Genomic DNA, 14,525 nt, shown 5'->3' on the forward strand with positions numbered 1-14,525 from the left:
AATTTTCATGAAGTCCAACCTGTCTATTTTTTCTTTTGTTGCCTGTACCTAATTGCTCTGGCTAGAACTTCCAGTACTGTGTTGAATAGAAGTAGCAAAAGCAGGCATCCTTGCCTTGTTCTGTGCTTAGAGGAAAAGCTTTCAGTCTTTCACCATTGAGTATGTTTGCTGTGGGTTTTTCATGTATGGCTTTTCTTAAAGCCATTTCCTTCTTTTATTTATTTTTATTTTTTTTTAATTAAAGCTTATTGGGGTGACAATGGTTAGTAAAGTTATGTAAGTTTTAGGTGTACAATTCTGTAATACATCATCTATATATCACATTATGTGTTCAGCACCCAGAGTCAGTTCTCCTTCCATCACTGTATATTTGACCCCGTTTAGCCTCATCTAAGGGCCGTTTCCTTTTATTCCTCCTTTGTTGATTGTTTTAATCATGAAAGGATATTGAATTTTGTCAAATGCTTTTTCTGTAACACTTGAGATGATCATGTGGTTTCTTTCCTTCATTCTGTTATGTGGTATATGACAATCAGTTTTCACATATTAAACCATCTTTGCATTCCAGAAATAAACCCCATTTGGTCATGATGTATAATTTTTTTAATATGCTGCTGAACTTCATTTGCTTGTATTTTATTGAGGTTGTTTGCATTAGTGTTTATAAGAGATATTAGTCAGTAGTTTTCTTGTAGTGTCTTTGTTGGGCTTTGGCATCAGGGTAATACTGGCCTCAAAGAATGACTTAGGAAACGTTTCCTCCGTTTCAGTTTTAATGTCTGATAAAATTCACCAATGTAACCATCAGGTCCAGGGCTTTAGTTTGTGGAGAGATTTTATTGTTTATCGATATGATCTCCTTAATAGTTATAGATCTATTCATATTTACTATTTCTTCATGATTTAGTTTTGGTAGGTTTTATATTTCTAGGAATTTTTTCATTTCATCTAGGTTATCCAATTTGTTGGCATATAGTTGTTCATAGTTCATTTAATAATCCTTTTCAGAATTGGTACTAATGGCCCCACTTTCATTTCTGATTTTAATCATTTGAGTCTTCTTTTTTTTTTGAGTCCTTCTAGCTAAAGGTTTGTCAATTTTATTGAGCCTTACAAAGAACGAACTTTTGGTTTCATTGATTTTATTTTTCTATTCTCTATTTCATTTATCTAATCTTTGTTATTTCTTTCCTTCTGCTAGTTTTGGGTTTAATTTGTTCTTTTTCTAGTTTCTTAAGTTATAAAGTTAGGTAGGTGATTTGAGATCTTTCTTGTTTTTTAATGTAAACATTTACAGTTAATAAAATTTCTCTTTAGCACTGCTTTCACTGTGTCCCATCATTTTGGTATGTTGTGTTTTCATTTTGATTCATTTATAAGTATTTTCCAATTTCCCTTATGATTTGTTTTTTAGTCCATTGGTTGTTTAATAGTATGTTGTTTAATTTCCACAAATTTATGAATTTTCCAGTTTTTGTTTTGTTACTGATTTCTTCTGTGGCTTATATTCTAATGCACAACAAACACAAACTCAAATGTCAGATGGTAATAAGTGCTATGAGGAGAAATAAAGCAGGGTAAGGGAAGTATAAAATGTCTGGTTTGGATGGGATGATGATTGCTCTTTTACCGGGGTGTCAGGTATATTCCCTGATGAATTGATGTTTGAACAGAGATCTAAAGGAAATGAGGGAGAGAGCCATATGGTTATCTGAGGGAAAAGAAGATGCAGAAGCCCTAAGATTGGAAACATGCTTGTCATTTAGAGGAAATGCAAAGGGGAAAGTGTAACCAGAGTGAGTGAGTGAGTAGGAAAGTGGTAAAAATGAAGAGTCAGAGAAGTACAGGGAAAGGTCACCAGATCATGCAGGTCTTTTAAGGGCTTTGGTTTTTCTCTGACTGAGATGAGAAGCCATTGGAGTGTTTTAAGCAGAGGAAGGACATGATCTGACTTACGTTTTCAAGCACTCACTCTGCCTACTATGTTAAGGTTAGTGTAGTGGGGCAAAGGTGAAAGCAGGGAAATCAGTTGTACTGTGTAATAATCCAAGCCAAAAAAAAGATGACAGTGGCTTGCACCATTATCGTTGCAGAGCAGATGGCAAGTAGTTGTGGATTTTGGATATATCTTGAAGGTAGGATTGATAGAATTTGCTTAAGGATTGGATATGGAGTGTCAGAAAGAAAAAAAAAAGGAGTGAAAAGATGATGCTCAATATTTTTAGCCTAAACAACTAGAATGATGGAATTGCCATTAGCTGAGATAGGGGAAACTGGAGTAACAGGTTTGGGAGGGAAAAGGGAGTTCAGGAGTTTAGATTTCAACATGTTAAGTTTGATACACTTTTTAGACATCTAATTAGAGTTATTGAGTAGGAAGTGGGAATTGTCTGGATATAGATTATATTTAAGATATGACACTGGAAAAGAAATCACCTAGTTATGTGAGCATAGATAGAGCATAGATAGACTGAAAACCCTGAAGCATTCCAACATCTAGAGGTGGTAGAGATGAATAGTACTTAGCAGAAGAAACTGAAAAGCAGAATGTTCAGTATGATAGGTAGAAGACCAATAGAAAGAGTGGCGTCTTGGAAACCAGGTAAAGAAAGAGGTCTGATCATGGTAGATTGAGGAATATGAGGACTAAGAATTCATTATTGCATTTGGCAACATGGAGGTCATTGATGACCTTGATGAGCTACCTGTGTGGGTAGAGAAGTTGGTCAAAGAGAATTAGGGGAGAGGAATTTGAGTTTTGTTATGAAGTAGAGCAGAGAAATAGGGCAGTGCTTAGAAGGACAGGTTGGAGTCAAGAGGTGGTGCTTTTTGTTGTTGTTTTAATGGTAGAAATAATATGTTTGTATCCTGGTGTAAATTATCTAATAGAGAGGCAAAAATGGACTCAAGCAAAGGAAGGGACACTGGTAGAGTCATATTCTTGAAGAGGTGAGAGAGGATGCCTAAGTGGAACGGTTAGCTTAAATAGGAAGACAAAGAACATAAGGACAAATGAAGGTCTTAAGTTGCAGATGACTTGTGAAAGTTCTTGTCTGATTGTTTCTTTTTTCACTGAAATAATCAAAGTCACTAGCTGAAACGACTGAGGAGGGAGGAAATTATACGACTCCTGCGTAGATATTTCTAAAAGGAAATTCATATTACAGTTATCCTTTGGTGTAACACATTCTAGTATCTTATAGCCCTCATCTCCATAAAACCCTTAAGTAATAATTTAAAACAAATAAATTGAGAGTAATTATTAACTAACATTTATTGAATATTTATGTGCCACACATACTATGAGGTAAGCTCTGTTATTATCCCCATTGTACAAATAAGTAAACTGACACTTACAAAGCTTAAGGTACTTTCCCAAAGTCTTAGAACTGTTAAGTAACAGAGGTGAGACTTAAACATCATTATGCACAAGAATTTGTAGCAAATATAAGTTGGAGAATGTACATTCAGATTTTGTTTTAAAAGAACAAGCAAAATGGTAAGCTAAAGATAAAAGTTAGGGGTAGAATAGAGAAAGTCAGTTGAAAGCAAAAGGAATAATAAAGGATCTCTACAACATCATATGATCATTTGGAAATTTTCCATTATGTTTGTTTGTGAAAAGGATCTCGAAGACCATCTTTCAGCTTTGTTTCCCTATGCTTAATAAAGAAGTATTTCTAGAGAGACCCAAAGGTTTAGGTATAATTACTCTCAGGATTAAATGATGGAGTTTTTTGTTTGTTATTCTCTGTATAATAGTAAAAAATAATAGATACCATTTCTTAGAATTTCTTGATTAACTATTTTAAATGACCTTTTTAAACTATAATAATTTTAAGACTGTCTAAAATTTATTTTTACCAATGTACCTAGAAAAAAAATTACCTTTCTCTCATTTACTAGGTTTAACAACAGCCTTTAGGAAGACAAATAGGTGGTATGTGCAAACACTTTATTCTGAAATTGCAGATATAATCTTTTCAGTGTCTTATGCCTTAAACCTTGGGTTTTGTCTTCTTGAACAATAATAATTGGCAAGACTGAACTAAGTAAGCCTCTTAGACACACTTGAGATTAAAACACAGTTTTTAGTGACTTAATTGAAAATATTTTAATATATAGTTTAAAATGTTAAAAGTTAGTTTAATACATATGTATTGTTTGTTATATTGGGCAAACATATATTTCAGGAGCCGCCTAAAGAAAGACTATGATGATTTCAGAAGACATCCTGATCATGAAAAATTTACTAGAGAACTATGGACTACTGAAGAAGGTGAAGGAGATCCTGGTAAAGAATCTCCTAAAATAGAAATCAGTAAGTCTATAGACTCAACAGAACCTCTAGATATCCTGGAGAAAGATCACTTTGATTCAGGTAGGCATTAAAACTTTCTTTAAATCAACACTAGAACCACAAAGAGAAGTTTTTATATCGTTTGTGGAGATAAAGGATAATCTGGTTAATGACGTATATTGATTGGGGAAATCTGATATGTTTTGAGGGTGTACTATTTCCTTCTAAAAGATTCTTTGAAGTCATTATTATATTTCCAGGAGTTTCTGGAGCCAGTGCCTGACCCCAAACTGTAGGTGTATCATTGCTCATTACAGACCACACATCCTTGGTCTTCAATTCCTTTGAAATAGGTTCATCCTCTTCTTTTTTTTTTTTTTTTTTTTTTTTTTAAGATTTTATTGGGGAAGGGGAACAGGACTTTATTGGGGAAAAGTGTGTACTTCCAGGACTTTTTTCCAAGTCAAGTTGTCCTTTCAGTCTTAGTTGTGGAGGGCGCAGCTCAGCTCCAGGTCCACTTGCCGTTGCTAGTTGCAGAGGGCACAGCCCACCATCCTTGCGGGAGTCGAACTGGCAACCTTGTGGTTGAGAGGATGCGTTCCAACCGAGCCATTCGGGAGCTCAGTGGCAGCTCAGCTCAAGGTGCCATGTTCAATCTTAGTTGCAGGGGGCGTTGCCCACCATCCCTTGTGGGACTCGAGGAATCGAACTGGCAACCTTATGGTTGAGACCCCACTGGCCCATGTGGGAATCAAACCCACAGCCTTCAGAGTTAGGAGCACGGAGCTCCAACCGCCTGAGCCACCAGGCCGGCCCATCCTCTTCTTTTTATTATCACTGTTTTTGAAGCACTGTTTATGATGTTTGCTTTAAATGGAACTTGATGAGTCCCTAATACTTTGAAGATTTTTTTATAAGGAATGACCAAGGTTGATGGCCTAATGAGACCTGAGATTAGACACATCGTTTAGACACACAGTTCTACTAAAAGAGCCTGGATTAGATTATCTGAAATTCATTTCAACTCATCAAATATTATGATTATGTAAATCTAGTTAAATAACTTTCTTTAGTTATATAAGAGGTTAATATGAAATTTTATGGTTACAAATCAATTAATCTGTTGTTTTTATGTCTTTGATAAATTGAAAAGAGTTACTTCTCGTCAACTTGCTTCAACCAAATATGAACATAATTTTATTTTACTGTTGGGATAATTAAACACCAAAAAAAGCTAGATATTGTTCATCCTTTAGAGTCTCTAAAAATAGATTAGAATGAAGAACCATTGGGGTGGTTGGTTAGCTCAGTTGGTTAGAGCACGATGCTTGTAACACCAGGGTTGCTGGTTCGATTCCCGCATAGGCCAGTGTGAGCTGCGCCCTCCACAACTAGATTGAAACAACTACTTGACTTGGAGCTGACGGGTCCTGGAAAAACACTTAAGATAAATAAATAAAAGTTTTTTAAAAATAAATAAAATAATGGAGAACCATCTCTCTTTAATATCAAGGTTTCCCTATATAGAAGAGAATTAGGGTAGATTCCTTTCCAAATCTAAATTTCTGAACCCTACTTGCTGGTTTGATCTCTTTAAGGAGGTAAAATTTCCTTTTGCACTTGTAGTCTTAAAATTAGCAGAAGTTGACCAAAAGTAATTTTCTTATTAATAATAGGTTGTTCTTGGAAATGCATATGATATCAAGATTACCATGTCAAAGATCACCTTACCTTAATTTCCACCAGTGGTGCTGGGGCTTTTGAATCACCCTATAGATTTCTTCATAAATTACCAGTTCAAAGATTGACTTTCTTTTTTATAATTGGTCTTATTGTTATTCACTTGCTGTTTTATATTAACAAAACGCTTGTTTTATAATTTTCAGATGATATGAAATTGTCAGAAATAGATTTTCCTATGGCCAGAAGCAAGTTGTTGAAAAAGGAATTGCCTTCTAAAGATGTACTGAAGACACTGCCTAAAACACTTAAGCGACAGTCAAAACAAACCAGTTATCTGGATGATAGCACAAAAGAGCTTTCTCCAAGGAAGAAAGCAAAGTTAAGCACAAATGAGACAACAGTTGAGAATGCGGAAAGTGATATGCAGATTGACTGTTTGAATGCATCGAAGCATACAGAGCCACTGTTGCCAGAGTCATTTGCCTCAGTGGATTCAACACCAGTGTCTACTCTCCAAAAAGGGACCAAACCTATTCAGGCCTTGCTTGCAAAGAATATTGGGAACAAAGTGACCTTAACAAATCAACTGCCCCTTTCCACAGGTAGAAGTGCTTCTGCTATAGAAAAGCCAGTTATATCTCCTCCAGAAGCAAGCCCCATAAAGCCAGCATTGACCTGCCACACCAATACAAAAGGTCCTTTACAGATGGTATACAAAATGCCCTGTGGCCAGTGGTTGCCCATAGATCTTCATAACAGCTCTGTAAAGATTCAGATGCAACCTGTGCTAGATCCTAAAACAGGAGAAAAAATCATGCAGCAGGTTCTCATTCTGCCTAAGAATTTTGTGATTCAGCACAAGGAAGGGAGAGCAGTTGCAAAAGAAATACCACCGCTTCAACAAAAAGGTACAGAACAACATTGTTTATCCTTCCCACAGACAGCAAATACAAACTCTTCCTTAGCCTCAGTCCTTGCCAACTCAGCAGGAGCTGTTTCTACGCATTTACCTAATGCAGTTTTCAACAAGACGATTACACCTTTGTCAAATTTGAGTAATGCTAGACCACAGCCTTTGCCACCTGTAAGCTCGGTAAGTAATTTATTACCACCAGTTAAAAATAGCCAGAGTGAGGCAGGAAAAGTCAAGAACGCAGTTTTAGCAGCCACATTCCCCCAGCCCATCGCTTCACCCACCATTTCCTCAACAGTTCAGCCTCTGTTATCAGCAACAACACTAAGTGGATCTACAAATCCTGGTAGCTCCCTCAACTGTTTTGCACAACAAACTGCTGATTCTTCTGAAGTGAAGCAAGAACTGAAAACTGTATGTATAAGAGATTCACAGTCAATTCTGGTTAGGACACGAGGTGGGAACACTGGAGTTGTAAAAGTACAGACCAATCCAGATCAAAATTCACCCAACAGTTTATCTCCAAGTTCAGTTTTCACTTTTGCTCCTCAGCTTCAGGCATTTCTGGTGCCAAAATCAACAACTTCATCATCCTCTGCTTTTTCACCAGTGTCTGGAACGACTGCTGCATCTAGTCTCCCACCTTTTGGTCAAACACCAACTTCTGTTTCCATTCCAGCTGGCTTTAATCCGTCCTTAGGGAAAAATCTCAAACTCACATTAGGTCAACCTTCCTACAGTGGTAATTTGGCCCACATAATAGATAAAACTTCACACACGCCCTCTTCTCCCTTAAAGTCCTCTGTTTCTTCTAGCACTTTGCTCCCATCAACAGCAAGTAGTTCAGTAGGCATACTTAGCCTATCAACAGGAAATTTTGGACAAACCAATGCAAATGTTATTCATACTCCAACTAAACAGCAACAAGTAGATTATATCACAAAAAGTCAGCCTGTTACAAGATCAGAAGCAACAGCAGCAACAAATGGAGATGTGATCAGTGGGACTACAGTTCAGAAACTTATGCTTGTGTCTGCTCCACCTGTTCTTTCTTCTGGCAGTGGAACTGCAATTACTGTGACACCTGCACCAACACCTACAGGTGTTTCTGCCCAGAAATTAGTTTTTATTAATGCTCCAGTTCCCAGTGGCACTTCAACCCCAACTATTGTGGCAGAACCGTTAAAACAGACTCTTCCTCCCCCCTTGAATAAAACATATGTTAAGGCTCCAGAACAACCCCAGATAGTACTGATTCCATCGACAGTGGGAGCACCAATAAAAATAAATTCATCACCAACTGTGTCTCAGATAAAAGATGTGAAAATCGGATTAAACATAGGTCAAGCAATTGTAAATACTTCAGGCAGTGTGCCAGCTGTACCATCAATTAACATACTGCAAAAGGTAACCCCCAAAGGAGAAGAAAAAAGTACCAAGGGCTATGTTTTGCCATTGTCAACAAGTGGTAATTCAATTCCAGTAAGCTCAAATTTTGTGAGTCAAAATATTACTCCTGTTAATGAATCAGTGGTTTCTGCAGCAAGAGCAGTAAACATGTTTTCAGTAACAGGAGCAAATGTATCTTTGGGTTCTCTTTCAGTGACCTCAACCTCTGCTTCAGTTGGGACACGACCTCCTGTTTTAGTCAGTGGAAATGATACCTCTTCAAGAATTATGCCTATTTTGTCAAATAGACTTTGCACGTCAAATCTCGGAAACACTGTGGCTATATCAACTGTGAAAACAGGACATCTTGCATCATCTGTTCTGATTTCAACTACACAACCAACAGTGTCTCCTAAATGTTTAACATCAGCTTTGCAAATCCCTGTTACTGTTGCCTTGCCTACACCTGTGACTATATCCCCTAAAATAATCAACACAGTTCCACAAGTGGCAACAGTACCAGGAACCACACATTCTGTATCTCTTTCTAAAAGACAATCTCGGACCTCTGTCCAGTTTCAGTCACCAGGGATTTCAGCTACAGTGCCAACAAATATAAACACAAATAAACCTCAAACTGAATTGCCATCCCTTTCACCAAACCCAGGTAAAATAATTAATATTTCCAATTTTTCTTCTCTGCCAAACCAGCAAATGTCCCCTGCTTTAGTAAAGCCAACCTCCAGTTACAGTTCCACTCCAGGTGGCTCTGCTGTTCACACTGCTACAGCACCATCAAATGTAACTGGTGTGGGGGGCGGTCAGTTCAGTGAACCTTGTATTCAGCAAAAAATAGTCATCAACACCAGTACACCCTTGGCACCTGGTACTCAAATCATGATTAATGGAACCCGGTTTATTGTTCCACCACAAGGTCTTGGAGCTGGCAGCCATGTTCTCCTTATATCTACTAATCCAAAATATGGACCTCCCTTAGTTTTTAACAGTGGCCACGGCATTCAGCCTACACCAGTAGATAATCCTGGCCAGAAGATCACACTAGCATCAAATAATTCTTTAAGTGGACAACCTGTAAAACAGTCTCTAAGAACCTCCACAAAAATTGTAAACTCTCTTGGGAATGCAAGTTCTCTACCCACAGTACATACAACACCACAAATCGTAAATACAACTGCTAAAGTTTCTGTTCCGCCTCCTGTATCGACGGTGTCATTGACTTCAGTAATTAAGTCTCCTCCAGCTACTCTTTTAGCTAAGACATCTTTGGTTTCTGCCATTTGCTCTAGTAGTCCTCCACTGCCAAGTAGCACTTCAGTGTTTCATTTGGACACATCAGTCAAAAAATTGTTGGTTAGTCCAGAAGGAGCCATTTTGAATACCATAAATACTCCAGCATCTAAAGTTTCTTCACTCTCTTCATCTCTCTCTCAAATAGTTGTATCTGCCAGTCGAAATCCTGCCTCTGTCTTCCCTGCTTTTCAATCATCCGGCTTAGAGAAGCCTGACACAGCTGCATCTTGAATTTAGACTAAACGAGCCAGTTTTTAAATAATGGGGCATTGTTTTAACTCCCATAAAAATTTTAACTGTTTATTATACTGTTGAAAACATACTATACATAGTTTGTGTGTGTGTGTGTGTGTGTGTTTGTTTGTGTGTGTGTGTGTGTGTATGTGTTTTAATGTATTTTTTCATTAGCTTGCAACAAGACTTTATTTTCTTGGGGAGGGAAAAATATGTTCCATTTCACTCATTGGTATGAATATGTTTTCAGAGGTTGTTTCAAGTAGACAGGATTTACCTGTCTGTATAACATAAACTAAACAAAGTCAAGGTTGACTAGTTTGGAGTAAGCTAGCCTTTTGCACACTTACATTGACATGTTTCTTCTTGAATTTGGACTATTGGGGCACGTATCTTTGATATTGTATTCTGTGTCATTAGTGATACCTTATTTTTGTTTCTGTAAAAAAATATATATATATATTTATGCATTGTGAAAATGCAGTCCATGTTGTAAAATTGTACATATTCCTAAATCCCTAACAACCTGTACTAAACTATATGTACAAAGAACTATGCTGTCTTATTTATGTTTTGTTTACATAATGTATAGTTTTTTAAGTATTTTAGTAATTTTGGACCAGTGAACTGTTAGCAACAATGCAGAAGAATCTGCATGTAATAAACTGAGTTGCTGTATTTGTTTGTTTGGATACCATTTTTAAAGTGCGTTTCTGTTCCACTGAAAAAATATGATATAAAATGAAGACAGTCCTTCACAAAAATGAATTAAGGCTGTGAAATTTGAATTAATAATAGCATTTGTACGAGGCTTTACAGTTTACAAACTTTACTTTTATATCTCATTGGATTTTCACAGTACCCTTGAGAGGTTACGTGATGTACCCCAAGGTCACCCAGCTAGTGGGTGGTAGAGCCCGTGTTTGAACACGATGCTTTAAATTCTTTTTCCATGATTTTACATTACTTCTGTTATAAAATTTTACTCTAGAGTTCATTGTTTTAAGTTTTTTTCTCAGTCCAGCACCAAATTCTACATTAACCAAAATAAGTAATCTTTCAAGCCAACTTATTTAGACTCTGTTTATACACCCCAGATACGTTTTTTTTTTTAACTTTAAAAATAATTCTGGATTCACAGGAAATTGCAATGATAGTACAGAAAGGTCGCATGTACTGTTGACCTAGTTTCCCCATTTTTTTTTTTTTTAATATTAAGGTGTTGGTTCATAGTGACAGAGTTTTCAATATGGTATTTTTAAAAACATTTTTTTTTTTTAGTTCAGAGTAACGAATGTGGACACCTTCAGTTATTTATAAGTACTCTTTGCTTTTTATTACAGAGCAGTTACTTAAATTCCATCATAAAGCAGTTTTTATGGGTCAGCTTATTCTCAGGGTTTGACTTTGTGGTATTTCAGAATATGCCTCATTTTAAATAAAGGATAGCTTTTATATTAATTGGATCTTTATATCCATTATCTTATTTGGGGCACTATACTCATCCACGTTCCATTTATAATAATGTTAAACCTCATTACATGGAGTTATAGTCTAGGGTGTAAATGGTAGGGAAGAATAGGTTTAAAGACTTCCTTTGAAACTACATTGAAATGCATTAGTTATCAAAATGGAGAAGGCAGTGAAGGTATTCCCTCACTGCTAAAGGCTTCCAAAAACCTATATTTATGCTCTAAGACAGTACTTTTATCAATCACATCTGTGTTCTACTCTGTAGACACCCTCCCCCTTTCCCTGTCAGTTTAGAAAAACCTTGGATTTCAGGAGGAAGTAGGTGATGTTGAAGTGCATTACATTGTACATAGGTGGTGCTCAATAAGTGATTGTTGTTTATATGCTCAACTTTTAAAACAAAACAACCTAAAACTATCTTTTGTCTGAATAGAATTATCTAAGCCACTTCCAGGAACTAATTTACTGAATTACCTATGGTCCAACTTTAATCTCAGTGAAGGACCTAAACTAATTATTAACCACTTATTCTTTTCTAACTCCTAAACCCAAACTTTGAATACGACCTTCAAAGCTCTGTGTGATCTGTTGAACCTTTTGGTGTGAAGTGCTCCCCTCCCCCTTTAGGGCTTAAAAGGTTCTTCATTCTCTTCCAGCTTGCCTCCCCAGCTTCATTTCAACCTATTCTCCTTGCTGATTGTGCTGTTTTTTGCTTGTGTTTGTTTGTTTGTTTGTTTTAATTCCTAGACAGTTTGAGACACCTCAAGTTCTTTCCATTGTTCTCTTTGACTTAATGTTCCATTGCAGGTTGTCATTGCGTATTACATAACTCCCTCTTCTTACCATACCCCAGCCAGCAGCATGATATTGCAGTCATTCACAGATTGAGGACAGATTGAAAAGGACATAGCACTCCTTCACAACTGTAGTAAAAATTTATGTATGCATTTATGTAATGCATTTATGTAATGTAACTTCTTACAAAGAGACCTTGTCAGTGGTCTTCATCATTGTCACCCCAGCGACTGGCACACAGTAGACATCCAATACAGTTGAGTGAGTGAGAAATCTAGGTAACTATATTATTTAAGATCTAGTTTACTTTTTGAAAATAATACTCCATTTTTTACTAGAAATTTGACTAAATTAATGGATTTATGTAATCAGAAAGCCAAATTCTTTTCCCTTTGCTTCCAGTGTGGTAGGTCATGTGGATTTCTGGGATCTTGGCCAAAAAGTACAAAGTAAAATTCCTCAATTCTTTGTATTCAGTTATCATTAACTATTCCTTAAAGGTCATCCATAAAGGCATGCATGAAAAGAAAGAAAAGTCACCACCATGGTGCCTAAAAGGCTTCACGATACTAGAAGGGTATATTTCCACACTTAGTATAGCGTTAGGCCGTTTGGATGTTTGTTCAGTATCACTTTAAATGCTAAGTTAAAACACACTGAAATAATATATCTCCTTCTGATGTGTTAGCTCTTCTCTTTTCTCTCCTATGGATTTTCCTGCACACACACAAAAATCAATTTTTGTGATTAGTTAAAAAAATAATTTTTTAAAATGTATATAAATACTAAGTTTAGATCTCTGCTTCCATTCAAAGCCTCCAATTTTGTTGGTATGTTTAACAATTAATTGACATCAATAGTTTTATGATTAAAGCAGTGATGTCTATAATATGTACACTAAGATAAATGAAAATGTTTACTTGATCCAATATAGCATTGACTTGGAGAGGGAATTTAGAAATCTTTAATATTAAAAGCTTGACAATGTGGCAAGTTCTGAAAGTGATCTAAGAAATTTTATGGGGACATTATACAAAATTACACCGTACTATAACAGATGATACACAATGACTTACCATAAGTCATTCCAGAAGTTTTACCATCACATGAGCCTGAAGTCTCATTGTCACTATAATGTTGTCATCTGCCCCAAATAATTTTACTAATTTATTCAACAAGCATTTATTATGCACAGGGTGGTGCTTGATGCTTTCTCAATAAACAAAGGTGCAGGACATGGCATAGTTCAGGTTCTTAGTTTACTTGGAGACAAAATCTGAATGTGAGAAACTTCTGTAGTTAAAAGCAATATGTGAAGAAGTGCTAGAGAATCAAAAGTATGTATTTTCATGTATGTGATCTTCAATATTCTTAAAATAATTATCAAGTAAATTCAAAGCATAATTATCAATATGAATTCAAATTCAAAGAGGTATAAATTCATTCTACACATTTATTGAGAACCATAAAATACAGAACATACTATGGGAACAACACTGACGAGTGAAGTCCCATCCCTGTTCTCAACACACACACACACATACCCACACACACGAGAATATAACAAGTTTAAATAGAGGAGTGAAGAACTCTCAAGAGTTTTGCAGGGAGATGCCAAAGAAGGTTTCAGATAAGAGGTGACATTTGTGCTAGAACTGAAAGTATGTTTAAAACTGGGCCTACACAGACTTGGTCTTAGAAAAGCACAAGGAAGTTAACAACACTGTATTGTATATTTGAAAGTTCCTAACAGTAAATCTTGAAAGTTCTCATCACAAAAATAATTGTAACTGTGTGGCGATGGATGTTAACTGTGTGGTAATCATTTCACAATATATACGTATGCTGTCATGTTGTACACCTAAAACAAATACAACAGTATATGTCAGTTATATCAATTAAAAAAAAACAAGCATATGGGGAATAAAGCAATTGAGTTTGAAAAGAATATTATGGGTTAAGCGCACCAATGATTTAAAAAATAGTCTGGGTTGGGTGATAGAGGACTGAAAAATATTCTGAAAGTAATTGGGGAGCTACTGAAGCTTTTGAAGCAAGGGTAATAACCTTCACATGTAGAATGAAAATCATGACATTGCAGGATTGCTATGAGGATTAGATAATTTATGTAAAACACTTGGCCCAATGCCTGCCACATAATAAATAGTAGCTGCTATTGGGAGGCCAATTAGGAAGTTACCAGGTGGTGTGAAGACCTGTTTTCTGACAGTAATGGGAGAAGTAGAGAAGAAAGAAAACCCTGCAAGCTTAACCTTGTTTTGTCATGCTTCACAGATGTTTCATTTTTTCACAAATTGGAAGCAAGACCTTCCACCAGCAAAAAGATTAGCACTCTCTGTGTTACAGTGGTCTGCAACTGAACTGCAATATCCATGAGGTAGACCTGTATTCAGATTGAGAAGGATA

General features: G+C 36.3%; 1 protein-coding gene across 4 annotated transcripts in view; it reads left to right on the forward strand.

The window, feature by feature from the left end:
* The window catches only part of BRD10 (bromodomain containing 10), an 82,804-nt gene extending 72,296 nt beyond the window's left edge, over positions 1 to 10,508 (forward strand). For 3 of the 4 annotated variants that reach the window (XM_019727147.2, XM_019727149.2, XM_074330454.1), the window contains 2 exons: positions 4,194 to 4,381; positions 6,187 to 10,508. In XM_019727147.2, coding sequence (XP_019582706.2) covers positions 4,194 to 4,381; positions 6,187 to 9,827 — 3,829 coding nt within the window. In that variant the 3' untranslated portion in view covers positions 9,828 to 10,508. The remainder of the gene's footprint in view (positions 1 to 4,193; positions 4,382 to 6,186) is intronic. The other variant, XM_019727148.2, reaches the window with a different exon arrangement.
* The last annotated feature ends 4,017 nt before the right edge of the window (positions 10,509 to 14,525 follow it).

This window comes from Rhinolophus sinicus, linkage group LG04 (assembly GCF_036562045.2).
Source record: "Rhinolophus sinicus isolate RSC01 linkage group LG04, ASM3656204v1, whole genome shotgun sequence".
Classification (NCBI taxonomy): Eukaryota; Metazoa; Chordata; class Mammalia; order Chiroptera; family Rhinolophidae; genus Rhinolophus; species Rhinolophus sinicus.